The sequence below is a fragment of the Crocodylus porosus genome, unplaced genomic scaffold (assembly GCF_001723895.1).
Source record: "Crocodylus porosus isolate Cpor-Errol unplaced genomic scaffold, CroPor_comp1, whole genome shotgun sequence".
Taxonomy (NCBI): domain Eukaryota; kingdom Metazoa; phylum Chordata; order Crocodylia; family Crocodylidae; genus Crocodylus; species Crocodylus porosus.
Genome location: NW_017728926.1, coordinates 9080152 through 9096924, shown reverse-complemented (window position 1 = coordinate 9096924; position 16773 = coordinate 9080152). Strand labels below are relative to the sequence as shown.

Here is a 16773-nt window from a genome sequence, read left to right as displayed (position 1 = left end):
CAGGCGGCCTGGCTCCCTGCACGGGCCTGCTCGGGCCCCGTCACCGTCAAGACGTGGTTCGCGATGTGCGATCCAAACCCGCGCTCCGTCCGCGTGCGGCCGTTGGCCCTCGGAGCCCGGTGATCCGAGCGCCCCTATTCCTTGTTCCCGCCCTTCCCCCCAGCAAGGATCACACTTCCCACTTCCCCACGTTAAAGTGCACCCTGTCCAGTTCCGCCCACGTCCCAGCCTGCCGGATCCCCTCCCTGCCGTCCAGCGTGCCCCGGGCTCGTCTCCCCGCCCTGGAAGGCGAACCCGGGCAGCTCTCGCAGGGCCGTTCGCGGTCACTGCTGAGCACCGCTGTGCGCCTCCCTCTGCTTTCCTTTCATCTGTCAAGATGCTAAGTTGCCCCAGATCCTCCGAAAAGCTGGTCTCCCCCTCCCGTCGCTGCGCGCACAATTAAGTCACTGCTGTTGGGGTGCGAATGTCCGTGGTGCTGGCGCAGAGACGGGCGACCAGGCCCCAGGCAGCCAGCTATTCGTGGGCGCCATCCCCCGTGACAACAGAAAGCGGAACGGGTGGCCGGGCCTGCTGTGTTGAGGGCACCGCTGTGTCTGTGCAGCGAGCGGGCGGACGGGGAAGCTCCTCCGTGGTGACTGCCTGAGAGTTAAACCAAGGGGGACCAGTCTGCAGTGAAAGAGGCTAATTGCTTCTGCTAATTTTTGTGTGCCCTGGCACAATTGCAGGCAAAGGGTTCTAGAAGCTGTCTGCATCAGCTGAAATATTGTAAAGCCCCCATGGTCTTTAATTAAAAGCATATGGTGTAATTTGAGTTTGGGGAAATCAGGGAGTCTCTGGTTCTTGTGATGTCTACTTCCTCCGTTCCCAAAAATGTTTATGAAGGCAATGTCACTGTCTGTGTGCAGACACCCCACATCCTTCTCATTAAAGAGGAGCTGTCAAACTTGACATAATTAAATATGTTTAGGAGTCAGTTGCTTCCATCACATTTGACTTGTTTTCTGTACCAGCTGCTGAGTACATTTCAATCTCGTGTTAACTGTTGCCAGTTCAAAAATCTCTGTGCCCATACAAATCTCTCCGAGGAGAATATTGTGTTTTGGAGCTATGAGTTGGTTACGTTTTGATGATTTCTTTGCATAGGAAAAAATACAGGTGGAAGACATACTTCGGCGGCTCCAGGAAGAAGGGATCAGCCCTTCAGCTTCTGTAGAAGAACAGCTCTGTTCCGTCTGGCGCTTGTTGCTGCGTAATGAAGATAAGTTACAGTCTGCGACTCGGGGCTTGGAGGAGCTGAGACAACAGCAAGCAGAAGAAATGAGAGAAGTAAGGCCTAGTTGATATTGGAGTTATATTTCTATTTCCATGTTCAAAATTTGCCTCGCTCATTTTTGTGAAGCATTTATTTTCCCCCACTGCTGGTAATTCACATTAAAAGCTCTTCGCTCTTGTTCCATCTTCTCTTTGGTCATCCACCAAGGCAAATACCATAGGAATGGCCTTCTAAGATGTACTTAGCTCAGGGGTGCTCAACCCCCAGCCCACGGGCTAGGTCTGACCCACAGGGCCCTGTCATCTAGCCCACAGATGCAGTCTGTAGAGCAGTGCTAGGAAGGGGCTTAAAAAGAGCCTGGCTGGCTCTGTTGGCCAGTTGTGTGTCAGCTTAGCAAGCCTGTCTACTCCAGATGGCTAGTGAGATTGGGTGAAACTGGCTGTCTTAGGGTTCCTAACATCAGGCTTCCAAAGTTGTCTTGAATTCAGAGTTAAAGTTATAGCTCCCTGTTCTCAATGCTTTCTCCATCGGTTCAAAGTCTTGCTTTTCGTTTACAGCTATCTTGTAATATAGGGTATATGCGTCTGTCTAATACCTGCCTCTTTGCACCTCAGTTTTGGTGTCTATGCCAATGTGTTTCTTGTTGGACTGATTTCCATTACCTTATATTTGCCCTTTGAGTCTGCTTCTAGGTATCCATCAACAGAGAGAAACAGGGAAAGCTTCAACTATCCCAAACATTTAAAAAGCTCTGCAAATATTTGGTGGGGTTTCTTTCGTCGTCTTCTTCCTGGAACCATGTTTAGATTTGTATTGTAACTACTGAGACTAGTGCATGAGCTCCTGATGTTAATAATCAGCTGGACAACCAAAGTCTAACAGTCATTAAAAGGTTTCCACGTTGTTTTCATTTCCAGGTGGAAAACTATGTGGGCCACGTCCGTAACCTGACAGAGGAACGAGACGCTCTTACCACTGAATTTGAAAAAGAAAATGAACAGTTGACACTTGAGTTACGACAGCTGCAACTCCAGCAGGGTAATCCCCTCTCCTTATTCTGAAAAGGTCTTGTATTTGTGCTTTAACAGTTGCCGTTGTACAGGGAACAAACTACAGGTTCAGGAGAGCTAGCTTAAGCTTGCAGGAAACTGCAGTGATTTGTTTTTATATTTCTGTATTTCAGCAGACTAACTTTTATTAGACAAGCTTGTATAATATGCAATCCTAGACTTTTTGTGGTATGGTAGCTGTGCAGATGCATCTTATATCTGTGAATACAAAACCAGTTGAATCATCATGCTTAATTAGTAGTAACCAATGGCTCAATCACTATCTAGTTGGGAGGGTGTATCAGGTGGGGCTCCTCAAGGGTCTGGCACACTTAGCAAATTTGCAGACGACACCAAGTTGTTTGACAGTGCAGACTCTGGATGGGGTAGGGTTAGGATCCAGAACAACCTGAATAGATGCGGGGGTGGCGGGTAGAGAATGGTCTGCAGTCAACCAGATTAAATTTAGCAAGGACAAGTGCAAAGTCTTGCTCTTGAGACAGAATAACTGCATGCACAAATACAGACTGGGGAATGATTGTCTCGGCTGCAATACCGTAGAAAAGTACCTGCGGGTTACAACGTACCATAGGTTGAATATGAACCAACAGTGTGCTCTTGTTGCCAAAAAAGAAAAGGCAGTGGCTTAGTGGATTGTATTAAATGGAGTGTCTCTTTCAAAGGAAGGGAAGCTTGCTTATGGCTCTATTCCATGCTGGTGTGGCCTCACGTGGAGTCCCATGTCCAGTTTTGGGCCACACACTTCAAGAAGGATGTGGACAAATTGAAAAGGGTCCAGTGGAGAGTGACAAAACTGATTAGGGGCTTTGCAGGCAGCCATAGGAGGAAAGGCTGAAAGAGCTAAGGTTAATTAGTCTGGACAAAATAAAACTGAGGAGGGATTTGATAACAGTCAGTTACAGGGAGGATGGAGATGGATTTTTCTCTGTGATCATAGGGCAGTGGTCTCCAAACTTTTTTGATCGCGCAGCCCTATCAGTAAAACATTTTTGAGCACGCACCCCCAATACATGTATATTTATGTAAGTATAAATAGAAGTTCTAATATTTTCTTCCCGCACCCCAATGGATTGTTTTGTACACCCCACTTTGGAGACCACTGCCATAGGGGACAGGACGAGGAGCAATGGCTCAAGCTGCAGCAGGGGAAATTTAGGTTGGAGATTAGGAAGAACTTCCTGACTACAGGTGTGATCAAGCACTGGAACAGGCTACCTAGAGAAGCTATGGCATCTCCATCCCTGGAAATTTCAAGAGCAGGAATAGTTTAATTAGGGATGATCCTTTCTTCAGCATGGGGTTGGACTAGATGACCTCATGAGGTCTTTTCCAGCCCTGCTTTCCTACAGTCCTATGATCGTAGAGAGACATACCTTCACATGACAGAGTTGAACAAGATGGTGATTTGGAGCAGGCAGGCTCCTTGCCTCTTAGACTTTTCCTGGACATGGTTACAGCAGCACACCAATCCTTTTTCACTGCCCAATTTGAGACTCTTGGAAAGGATTCTGACTTGCAGAGGTATCATTATCTAAATGCAGGACTCTTTAATGGTGTCCCTGCACAAAATCATTGTCACTTTGAGAAATTTTGGCTGCCAAGGATTTCCAATGAATGAGTAGCTGTGACTTGTCCTGGCTGAGGATTTTATCAGTTGCCATTCTGTCTCCTGCCTTTTCTCCACGAGATGGCAGACGAACAACAAAAACAGAGCGACTTCGCTTCCTTCATCCGGACCAATCGAGCTGATCGATCCACTTGAGTTTTTGGCACTGAGCTGCAAATAAGAAGCCATTTGTTTAGTGGACCGTGTGACCCTAGCTTCTGCCCATTAGCTAATTTGGGGGAAGTCCCTTCTGCTGGAGAATTTTCTTAGGGTCTCTGGGGGTTCTAAAACACTTCTGTTTCGTGTAACTAGATAGAGAGATATGGCCTTTTGAAGAGGATTGAAGCTGGAGATTGCTATTGTATAAATGGTTCTTTTTTTCTAGGAACTACTATACAGTACCTATGAAAATTACTGACAGTATACTCACTTCCTAGAGCTCGGTTTTACATCAATAAACCTGATTAAAATCAGTGTTATCCATCTGCTACTAATACCGGTAATGGTCGATATCCAGACCACTCCATACAAGTCCATTTTCCTTCCAAATGCTTCGTTACTCCCCATCCTCTGGCAAAATCCTGAGCAAAGGGATGGTTCTAACCTCATCCTTTGGAGCACGAAGTGTATGAAGCCCCAGGATCTAGGACCGTTCCTAGAGAACACCCTTTTCTTACAAACCCTAGTCAGATGACTTTTACAGGGTAGGGGAACGAAATCATTCCAGAGTGAGGGAGAGGCTTCACTACAACTTACTCAGTCACGCTCACTAAAATGGAAGGTGTGAAACATGGCCTGATTAGCAAGAATGAGACAGTTCTGCTCTCCTGCACAGTGTAGCTGAACTAGTGGAGAAGACAGCCTAGCCTTCACCTTGGCCCTGGCAGAGTAGTGTAACCACAGGTCTGTACCACAGCCAGTCAGACTGAGCTGGGCACTGGTCTTCATGCAAGCTGTCCATTTACCACCTGTCTGAAAAGATGCTACAAACCTGTGATATCTGGTGGCCAAAGTCAAAACACTGTTCCCAGCACCCTGCTAGGTAAGCAGCAGAAATGTATAAGCTTTTGTGGATGACAACCTGTTTTACCAATAGCATCTGACAAAGTAGGCTGTCATCCACAAAAGCTTATGGTTTGTGAAAGAGGTACTGTAGTCTCCAAGGTGCCACCCTGCCCTGCCTTCTGCCTGTTAACGGTTTGGGTGAGTAGGATGTGGCCCAAAGCACTCTGAACTATCTTCTGATAATGTGTTTACATGGTAAAAAGTGCCGTGGTGTCACTTCCTGCTGATCATGTAGGGTATGGTATAGTAGAGAGTGGCATGAAGAAGAGCAGCACATAGAAAAGAAAACTGGTCTTTTGTAATAAATACAGATGAATGCAAAATGGCTGGGCCAATGACTGAAACAGGGACAGAAATCAATGAAAACGAGATCTAAAGGGGTGGAGTGAAACACTCCTTTACTTAGTGGTTTATTATAGTTGCCTGCATTGCCATGGGATTCAATCTATGGTTTAGCATATGTGACCCTCACAACGCACTTACTGCTGGCTTTGTGTTGAATTATCGACTGTAGTGCCACCTCTTCCCACAGAGAACAGTATCCCTTCCTCGAGGCAGTTTGCATCCAATTGTAATAGCTCTCTCCTGACATGCTTTAATGTTTTTGTAGGGTAAATCGATGGCTGATGTGCTGTAGTCCTAGATGCTCTTATGAAAAACAAATGTGTTGTCCTGTTTTCACTGCTCTTGTTTGAAGTCTGCTTCCATTTGCTTAAGAAATTATATGTAGGGTTCCAGCCTGAGTGTGTCTAAGCTACAGAAGTTGTACTGCTTTAACTGTACCAAAAAGAAGTAAAGGATGTAACTGCCATATTATAGCCAGAATTATACTGGGATAGCTTAATCCTGCTGGGGAGGGAAATGTGCTATGCTGGTGTAAGGCACCTTGATACCTATTTAAATTGTTTCCAGACTGGGACTTTGTATCTTTGTATTGGTGAAAAAAAAATCACATTTATACTCAAAACACATACAGTTATGCTAGGCTCTAAGTGGTGAGTTATTCTGCAGATAGCATTAATGTTATCAGTCAGGTGTTCGTTTCAGCAGGAGGAGTCTGCATCCAAATTCCTGCACTGCTCTACTTTGTTATGTGCGTTTCCTATGTAATGGGTGAGAGGCTAGAACAGGTTTCTGCTTCTGGGCAGGTGGATCTATCTATGCAGCAGAAGTTTTTCTTACATTTATTCCTCAGATTCTGCGAGCCCAGCCTGAGCCAGACCCAGTGCTGGCCACTTCCAGGCACTCTTGCTTCCACCAGCAGTCCTGTATCTATGTTAGCATCAGCGCACACAGCTGTATGTCACCTTACCTTGATGCATCCTTGCTTTGCCAAACTTAAATGAGCCTGGAAAGAGATTTTTCTCTCAGATAAGTGTAAAGGTCTAGCTACATTTTCGGTTAAAAAGTCACAGTCTCTTTTTGTCCTAGCTTTTCAGGTATACTCCCTCACTTTCAACTAATTTCTTTGGAACAATAATTTTTATTCTAGATCAAATGGTTTTTTTTTTTTAAACAGGAAAAACTCCATCTAATGATAGTAGAGGTATGGTTTCCTGGTGGCGTTAGCGTTGAGGCGATTGTCCTGTTGATGGAAACTACTTCTACATCAACTGGGTGAGGAAGAGTTTACAGTTTGTGAGTTATTTAAAGGGCAAGTGCTATAGCATCTCTTATTGATGCACCTCTGTATTAAACAGTAAAATAAACAAAATGTTTTGCTGTGTCTTGCAGGAGGAAAACTATGAGCCAGCCACGCTTGATCTTAGTATATTAATTGTGTGACTGGAGTTTAAACTCAGAAGAGGCGGCAAACGGGAAACCACAGGGTGTTTTCCAGCCAGGCATTAGATAGAGCAAGCAGCAGAATGCAGTCGAAACACCCAGCTGATCTGACCCTTGGGCTTAGGGTGAGACTGTAAGGGAGCTCATGTTCAGGTGGATTTTATCCAGCCTGAAGTTATGGAGCTACGGGGCTAATGTCATTTACCAACAGAAACAGGCAAATCAGTGAGGAGGTTGTTTTATCTTCCTTTTACAATGCACCATCGTTAAGGATTATCTTTGAGAACTGCCTTTATGCTATAAAACTAGGACTATGTGAAGAGTTGTGATGATTAGGAGCTACACCTGTGCCTCCTTGCAGATTGAAAGGCTTGTTGTAAGAATTAAGAGCAGCATGTTCAGTTCCTGCTGTATTGTCATACATAGAAGGTCTCCATCGTTTTCTGTGTTGGATCAGAAAGAGCATGCAATTTTTTTAATGAAAATAAATAACATACTTGAACAGAATTGGGAAATTCTCTATAACTAATTTTTAGAGTCTTTAAATCAATCAGGATTTTGGTGTAAAGAACCTTAATTCACCTAAAACTGACTGAACTCAGTCAAAAGTTACTGGAGTGATTTGGGTTCTGTGGCCACTGGATGGTACTGGTAATGACACTGGCTTTAAAATATTTTCCTCCGAATCAAAGTTGCTAAGCAAACAAGCTGCCTCTCCTGGGGCATCTTTTCAGCAGATTTTTTTTATGTCCAACGTGGGCACAATGCAAAACAGAAATCAGGTGAAACAGCTTTGAGCCTTGAGTAGGGAGCGGTCTGGGGTTAGTTCTTACTGACCGCCCCTCATGAGTACTTGCCCTCCCTAAAAATCTACATCCTCTGTTTCGTAACTGAAAGTTTGCAAATAGAGTTGTGCGAGCCTTGCCTCCTTCGCCACATTTTAGAGGGCTAAGCACCCTCTTACAAGAATGTTAGCCAACTTACATTTAGGCCTTATTATATGTGAAGTACTAATTTACCTGCAGCCATGTACACCTAGTTGACATTTCCACTGAACAGTGGGGGCCTGGGTATCTTGGCATAGTTGGATTACAGGACCAAAAATCAGCTGGGTGAAGCCAATCCTAAATGGAGACCTGAATAGCTATTTGTATCTACCCAGGTTTTTTTTAATGTTGGCGAAGAGCATGTCCATCTTGGAGGTGTAGAAAGCTGACCAGGGCTTTCCCTACTGTCAGGGACAGTTGCTACTTAGGCTGCATTGAGGAGGAATGAAGAGGGGTGAGAAATGGGTGTGCAGATATGACAGGTTGGTATGGACAGTGAGAAGGGATGCTGGCTATGGAGCCCAGGATTCCTAATTTCTAGAGCACAGCACTAGTGCAATTAGCAGTCAGATTTTCCAAAACAACAAGATATTATTGAAAACAATGGAAGCTGGAGTTTTTGTAACTCTAATACTATTTCTGGATGTTGAACACTCTTAAGTTCCCATTTGAGTCGCAGGAAAAGGGTATTCCTAAAACAATTTTCTTCCATCAGTATTCACAATATAATGATTGTACATTACTATGTGATGTTTTCTTTCAGAAGCACAACTGAAGGAGGTTGAGGAAATGCTAGAACAGGAAGGCTTGTCTGAAATAGCTCACAGCAGTCCCAGTGAACAGATTGCCTACTTACTGGTAGAAAGAACTGCATTGTTGGAGAAGTTAGAGATTGCAGATCAGAAACTGGATTCACCCAGCTACGTAGATAGCCTGTGTGCAGCACAGCTCCAGGTATTTGTCAGTGGCTTTTGAATTAATATCCAACCAGTTTCAAAAAAAGGCAAGTTTAAGTATATTTCCATAGGTTCTTTTATTTAAAGAAAATAGTCTTTTTACAGCCTAGAAGAAGTCTGAGTCTTAAAACTAAAAGCTATTTTCATGCTATTTTGTACCCATCCATATTTGCATTCACTCATGAGTTCTGGAATGGGATGATTAATGACATTATTAATATAGAAGGAGAAAGTACTTTGAAGAATTTGCTACACAAAAGAAAATCTACCTATTTTTTTACATATGGCTCTCTTGCCTTTTTACCCTTAAACCCTGGAGGGAACTAATCTGGTCCAAGTTTCCCATACTCTATTGTTAAGGATGTAAAGTGGCTGCACCCATGAGAGCCCCCACTGGGTGCTGATAATCTGCATACTGTTACGTATTTATTTATGGCAGTCCTTTAACGGTATCAGTTAATACATAACAAATAAAAAAATATACGTAATGCATATGCACTACAAAACATTCATAGCACAGTTTTGTAACTATGGTCCCCAAATCCCATAAAGACTTGCAAACATACATAGGGTGCTTCGCATTGGGTTAGACAGGTTATTTGTGCAGCTTGTTATGTATATGGGGGCAGTATGAGGTTCATATTACATTTTTGAGGGGTGCAAATTGGCTAGAGCGAGGGGAAGTCTCCAGCATTACTCTGGTAGAATCATTCAAGCATATTCAGTATCAGTATATTTCTTTTTACAGAGTTGTGCCCATAGGATCTAAAAAGAAGAGACTCTCAGGACATCACAGGGTTAAAAAAGGCAAAGAATCTCCAGTTTCCAATAAACAGCAGAGAGTAATAGGCAAGTGAGAGCTTTTAAAGAGTCATTTGGGATCTGTCCAGATAAAAGACCCTTTTACATATAAGTCATAAATAAAGCTCCTGGCAAATCAAGATACGTTAACACTTGATTGATCGATTGATTTGATTTATATGTTGTCCTTTCCAAGAAAGGCTCAGGGCAGCTTACAATAAGGGAACAGAATAACTTATAAAAGAGAAGAGCAACAAGAGAACAGAGGTGACTGTGTACTAGTGTCCAGAAAGGTTAGCCATGGGCCTTTGTTAGTGTTGATTTATTAATATCTCTTTGCATGCAAGGATGAGTTTGATCATATCCATCAGACCCTAGAAGATGAACTTCAGCAACAGCGTGAATCCATGCAGCGTACTAAAGAGACAATGAATAAGGTAAAATGTTTATGCAAGATTTTGCTTCCTGTAGAGTAGGTGGCTCAAATTTCATACAAAGAAATGACTGTAGGAGGCAAAATGGGATGAAAATTACTTCGATAAAGAAAGTCTGATGAGTGGGAACAGTCGCCGTCTTCCAAATAAAAAACATCCACAGTCTGGGAGCCGGCGCAGGCTACAGCAGGCAGAGGTTTGCATTACCTGGCAGTCCCAGGTCTTCTGGAGCATGTGCTTCAGAAGGAGGAGTCAGTTTTCTGCTGGAGCCACATGGAAAACGCATTTGGGGATGAGGGTGACCTGGGAGAAGAAAGGGAAAAGACGGGGAGAAAAAGGTGAGGGTAAGACAAAGGAAGATTGTGCATAAAAAAGGGAGGAGAAGAAACAGGAGGGACCTACAAAGTGATGAAAGAGAAAATAGTAAATCAAAAGAGAAACAGTAGATGAAATAGTTGAATTTATGTGGCAGTAGGAGGAGAATGGAAATGGGAGATGGAAAGAGTGTGAAAAAGATTGGGAAATGGATAATGGAGTGGCCAGAGTGACCTGTTTGGAAAGTTTGAGCAAAAAGTGTTTTCCCCATATAAACTAAATGAATGCTTTTATGCCCTCGTATGCAGCCTCTAGCCAAAATAGCTGTTCTCTAAGGACCTGGTTCTCACTCCTGGCTTGTCTGCTCTTGGCACTGCTGAGTCATCCTTTTCAACAAGCCAAAGGCACTGGCAAGAATGCACAATCAGCTAGCCTTTTGGAACAAGCTATCAGGGGGCATGGTAACATCTCTGTTTCCTGAAAACTTCTAGTCATGTTGTTTTTCCCTGGAAGATGTGCGTAAATCTATGGCAGAAAATATTCTTGAGATAAAGTCTTTACCTTTGTATCTAATTGGGATTCATTTGGAAATCACCAGTGACTAAAATCAGCCACTAGACAGCAGCCATGATATGCACTCAAAGCACATCAGTGCGATTTCTTAAATAAAGCCTGCCTCTCAATACTCCCACAGCAATAGGTCCTACTTGGCCACTACTGTAGCTGCTGTGAGCATTCCCATGCGTTCCTGAAAGCTGCAGCAGCACATGTTGTAGGTGTACGTAGCATATTCCGTTTTCTTTTCCCTATTACTGTTTGTGTTTCAGTCCCATAAGGAAGAGCTGGAAAAAGAGAAAGTCTTACGAGAGAGTGTAGAACGAGACTTGGATGAGGCTGCACAGAGGCTACAAATGGCTCATGAAGAGATCCGGAGGTTGACCGATGAACTGGATGTGCAGAAAAAGGAGCAAAGCAAATTGGGTAAATTGTTTCTCTTACAGGCACGTGCATTTCCAAGTTATAGACAGGTGTTGGGCCTGGTCTTCAGAGCTACATTTCACCTGCCTTTTTGATTGGAGTAGTGGATGCTTAGCACTTCCAAAAACCAGGCCTGTTTGGTGTAAGCCTTGCCCTTCCCAGCAAGAACAGTCTCAGAAATGTACTCTTAGCTCATTCCTGGCTCTAACGTGGAGCATGGCATGTGTGTCTTACACGTACCTAATGCTTTGGCATTCTGAGCAAGTCCAGCCAGCAGCCATTTGGGATACCAAAACGTCAGCTGTTTTGACATGATGATGGCATATTCCTGATTGCCTCTCTCTGAATTGTGTGGAGAAAGAAGCCAGAGGGTTGAACTGTTACACAGTCAGACTGGAAGCAGAGATGCACCCCACTCATTCTCTTGTACCAGCTGTAGAATGGGTCCCTGCATCACTCTTGTTGTAGGCTGCAGATGATGCATTTCAGATTGTTCTGCTCTCACCCTTCCCAGTTGGTAAACCTTCTGCACAATAAGCCACATTCCCCTGAGCAGTCAATTAGTCATTAAATCATTTACACTTGGAATCTAAACGTGACGTGTGACTGAAAATTTTTAAAAAACCAAAAATGCAAATCTGGGTAAAAATAACAATGTTTTGGAAGGTTCACATTGCACCTTAAACCTCCGGTATTTCACGCTGCTTCACAGTCCTTACAGCTCCAGTTGTATTTCCCCGGCAGAGCTCTCAGCTTATCAGCTGGGTTAAATAACTTGTTTGAAGTATTAAGAAAATGTAATTTCATAGCTTTCATAGACATTAGGGCTGGAAGGGACCTTGGAAAATAGTAATACACAGTCTGGCTGGAAGATACAAACAAGATGGATTAGGGAATTATAGTATCATGTGCTGATGTTACCTGGAGGCCCTGATCCTACTTTGTGATCCATGTGAAGCTGACTGCAATAGAGGTCTGTTAATTTCTGAATATGTGCGCGCCGACTTTGTTGTAAGACTGTGCAGATCATGTGACTGTGACCACATCAGCTGATTTTTGCGCACACAGACACTCCCTCTCAGCTACCTATCGGTTTCCATCAGCATCCAGTGTAGTGAGTTGCAAGCTAAATTAATCAAAGGCTTGGGAGCAAGCATTCTGAGCAGAGTTTTTCAGAGCTCCTGTGCTGATTGATTGGTAAATTTGCATCAAAGGGCATATGTCCTGCAATGTGTCACAACCTCCAGAGAATTTTACGTCTCCAGATCATGAACAGAGCTGCGGTATTTGATTCCTTTCCCAGTGGAGCTTTGTGTGCATTGAACCAGTGAGCAATCTATTTATGATAAGTATGCCTGGTTTTGTAATCTGCATAAATGGAAAGTAGCAATTGCCTCTCCAAATTGTAATTAAAGGCTTAAGTTTGACCTGTTTCTGTGCTTTGCTGGGCTTGGAGCATTAGAATCCAGAAGAATATTAACAAGTGACAGTGGTTTTAATAGTGTATTTGGATGTCTATTGCACCCTGTTGATTCAAGACTTAAAAGCAGTGTAGAAAATCACTCATAGAAAACTAAATGAGATACCTGATTTATTTAAGTGAAATTCCACCTGGAAGCAATGTTTGCTTTTGTCTGTAGTACCTTGCAGCCTGGTGTTTGAGCTTAAGGGAAACTCTGAGATTCCTATTAGGTGCTTGTAGTCCAGTGTGTGGTTCCATGCAGGTGGCGATTATTTGTAAGTGCTTAAAATAACAGTCTAGTTATGGGCTCTTTGCACTCACACCTTTCAAGTCAGTTTTCTGTCATTTCCACTTTTTAATGGAAAACTTAAAGAAAAATGTCAGAATTCCATGCTCAGCAAAACAAGAATGGATTGTAAAGTTATTATTGGGTACAACATTGGTAAATTCTTACTTTATTATTGCTTTAGAATCTGCTTTGCGGTCAGCCTCGCAAATGACTGAGAGCTGGAAAGAAGAGAAGAATAAATTGAAAGAGAGTGGTAAGTCACGTGTTAGCTAAGGTGCTTACTGATGTTGTTTAAAAGTATGACTAGCTGACATTTTTTTTCATTTAACTCCTGTTTTCAACTAAATGAAAAGGTATGTGTTCCTTTACTTTTGTTATTGCTAACTGAACTCTGATGCACAGAAAAGACCAGGGAGAGGGCAGCACTTAATTCACGGAGGCTCGTTGATGAATTTTCTGTTTCTGTGAATTCTTGGGGTTTAGAGAGGACTGAGCTTCAGAAGGCCATGGAACACAATAACAGGCTGGATAAGGAAATTCTAGCATTGCGTGATCGGGTGCGATCACTTGACTCGGAAAGAAGAGTGTTCCTGGAACTGGTAAGTCTCTGGTCCGCGACAGTGTGGCTGTGTCGTGTCTGTGCTTAGCCTGGGAATGACCTGCCTGAAATGGCTCTAATCACACCTAACGCTTGCAGCTTCTGTGCATCTTGTTCTCTGTTTGCTTCCTGTTAATCTTTCCCTAGCTGGAATTCCATTGTTTCTTGGCTAGGATATACTGAATGAATCTGATATGACTGGGAACATTTAGACATTCGCTGTTTCTATAGAGAAATTTCTAAGCCAAACTTTTTCCATATTGACTATGGGTACCATGGGCTTGATGGCTATGGGAAGTACTAGTAACCTACTGTTCCAAGTGAAGTTAGGAGTAGCTGTGAATGCTCACCACCTTTGAAAAGCAAAGCATATCCAGCCAGACATCCACAATCATGTCCCTGTATAATCTTAAATGATTTGCTGAAGAGGGCTGGGATTGTGATGCTTAACTTTAAGCATGTGCTTAAATACTTTGCAGAACCAGTACCTTGACATTCATGTTGTCTTCCTAAGCCCAGGTTACCAGAGGAACCAGATCATTTTCTTTTAGTAGCCTGTGCTTGTTGTGATTTACTGGAAAAACAAATTTTATCGGCACTGATACTACAGTTTTTGGGGGGATTGGTGATAAAGGGAGTGAGTAGTGTTGATCCATGCAATACAACATTAAAAATTCCCTTGCTTCTTTATGAGTTTCAATTTACACTTAAATTTTGAGCTCCATTAGCTTGCTTGTTTTTAATCCATTGCTATGTTCCCTATTGATTTTTTTAAAATCAAAATGCCAGGGGTGGTAACTCAGACTTTTTAGAGAAGTCTAAATCTGTTACATCAGCACCATGACGTTTGCCAGCCAGACTCGTGAGCTTATCACAGAACAAAATCACGTTCATTTTTCATGGAACCAGATAAATTGGAAGTAATTATATTTATGTTCTTTAGCTCTTTGGTCCCCCATCAGCCTTTCCATTATTTTGTTTCAGACCAATACCAGACTAACTAGTCTATAATTTGGGGTCCTTCCATTTAGTTTTTCTAAATATTGGCTCCTTAGATTCCTTCTAGTTCTTTCAGCTTTTTCTCAGTTTTCTTAGATTTAGTACAGGTAAATATCTGTTACTCAAGAGTTCCTTGGCCAACATGTTAAAGCTCTTTGATGCAGTTTATCAACAAAGGTAGATTTAAGTAGCCGTAATGTTGGTATAATATTTTATTCTTGACAAATTTTAAATATTCTTTCTTATTGGCCCTGATTCAGTAAAACATTTAAGCCTGTGTGTAAACCATACCATATTTTCATTATTGTAAATGTTTGCAGGTTTGGGGGCTTCTAGTAAAATATTGTGAAACAACTCCACTTCTCATTCACATTTCCATATATATGGAATATATATACTACAATGATTTTGTCCTCGTAATTGCATTTAACTTCAGGACACTGACACTTTGTAACTGTCACTTGATCATTTCTACCTGAGCAATTCCTAGTTTTTTGTGCAATGATCATTTTCCTCTGTGAGAATGAGATTTAATATTGAATCACCCTTGGGGTGAATACAATACTTTTCCTGTTAGAAACTGTCGTCTCACATTTGAGTAAACTCCGAGGCAATTTTACTACTGGTAACATGAGCCTACTGCATAGGTCTTCCAGACTGGGGGCTGGTGTTACAAAGATTTTCTTTCTGTGCAAGATTCTATGCAACATTTTGGCTTTGTCTCCCATTCACTGTAATTACTTTTTCATATCATTTGAAAGGGGGCTGATATCTGAAGCTGAAAATCTATGACACGGCTTGCAGAACAGGGTGAAAATATAAGAGGGCTGTAAACCCCCATCACTTTTTCCCATACAATATTTGGAATATCTTTCTGAAATTCCTCCTTCTCAAGTAGTTTGGTATATATTTTATGCATCTTCTAAATGATAAATATAGGATCACATACATTATCTATGCTCCATAAATACCAACAATTTAGACACTGTAATATTCTTGGATAAATCTGACACAACATGTGCAATTCAGTATTGATGTGAGAATCTGCTTTTAAACATCCCGAATGCTGCATATTTGGAATCTGAATATCTTCAGTTGAATTATTACATACTTTAGCATTTCATCTGGTCATTTATCTTGAAATAAGTTTGATAAGATTTTAACTGTTGTTTGTCTAAGAATCTGACAATACATTTTACTTGCATATTTGAATTTTGAGCTACTTGTTCCAAGCACTTGAATTATAAAAACTAAGGAAGATGTTGTTCCCATTAAAACCCAGCTATAAGTAATGATTTGTGCTGCTTTCTTTTTGGTGATTTGCTCTGAGGCTTTCAGGGGAAGGTACAATGGTCTATTTATATGTTTAAGGTTGATAAGCTCAAAGAGGAGATTTGTGAGTATCAAAAGAATGAGAAACCAGGACAGTTATCCTCTGAAATGAATGAAGAAGCTGCGGGCTGCACAGGACAGGTAATATCAGTGACTAACTTCTGGCTTCCCACTCTAGAAATCTCTCAAAACACAGATAGTTTCTTTCTTTCTCTGTGTAGGATTTGTGTCAGGAACCAGAATATGCCACATCTATATTTTTATTCTAGTCAGGTAAAACTGATGTTTTCTATTTTAAACTTGAGTGCATCTCAGAAAAATGCAGTTGCAGCACAGCTGAAGAACACATTTAAAGTTAAGTGCAAAGTCTCTGCAGTTGTAATTTGCTGCTGCTCCATTGGCTGCATTTGCACTCCAGCTGGGATTGCTGTATAAGATTTGGCATTGTATAGGGGATGGGCAAGGTCGCTGGCTTAGCCCAGTGCTTCTCAAACTTTGTACACTCAGAAAATGCCAGCTCTTTGCTGTCATTCATTTGTTGACTATGGAAAAATACTAGAGCGGTTTTTGTGTTGCAAAGAACTCAGAAAGACCACAACAGGTCAGAATGGTTTTTAGCGTATGGGTTCCTCTTTAAAATCTCTGGGTTTCTCTTCTGAATCGTGTATGCATCTGCACACCTAACAGTGCTAATTTTGCATGCCACGCTTAAAAGGCGCTCATGGCACTCTGGGTGTTAATCACTGGTTGAGCCCATACACTGGTGAGGGGGCTGCGGGTGATGGGCCACCTGGGAGACAGTGATCATCGCTTGCTGGAATTCACCATCCAGCGTAAGGTGGCAAAGGGTTGCAGCAAGGCAACAGCCCTAGACTTTAGGAGGGCTGACTTCAACAAGCTAAGGAGGATCGTTGGGGAAGCGCTGAGGACCCAGAGGGGAAGGGAATCAGATGTCGAAGGTGAGTGGTTGCTCCTTAAGGAGA

At 42.4% G+C, this 16773-nt stretch overlaps 2 protein-coding genes across 2 annotated transcripts in view; one reads left to right on the top strand and one right to left on the bottom strand.

Moving 5' to 3' along the window:
* Window positions 1-530, bottom strand: part of ZMYND12 (zinc finger MYND-type containing 12) — a 15744-nt gene extending 15214 nt beyond the window's left edge. The window contains exon 1 of the mRNA XM_019541719.1: window positions 496-530. Within this exon, the coding sequence (XP_019397264.1) occupies window positions 496-530 (35 nt within the window). The remainder of the gene's footprint in view (window positions 1-495) is intronic.
* A 615-nt stretch (window positions 531-1145) lies between these two features.
* CCDC30 (coiled-coil domain containing 30) overlaps window positions 1146-16773 on the top strand; it is a 34631-nt gene continuing 19003 nt past the window's right edge. Inside the window, exons 1-8 of the mRNA XM_019541356.1 lie at window positions 1146-1326; window positions 2191-2311; window positions 8390-8580; window positions 9731-9820; window positions 10960-11113; window positions 13043-13114; window positions 13345-13460; window positions 15830-15931. Coding sequence (XP_019396901.1) covers window positions 1318-1326; window positions 2191-2311; window positions 8390-8580; window positions 9731-9820; window positions 10960-11113; window positions 13043-13114; window positions 13345-13460; window positions 15830-15931 — 855 coding nt within the window. The 5' untranslated portion in view covers window positions 1146-1317. The remainder of the gene's footprint in view (window positions 1327-2190; window positions 2312-8389; window positions 8581-9730; window positions 9821-10959; window positions 11114-13042; window positions 13115-13344; window positions 13461-15829; window positions 15932-16773) is intronic.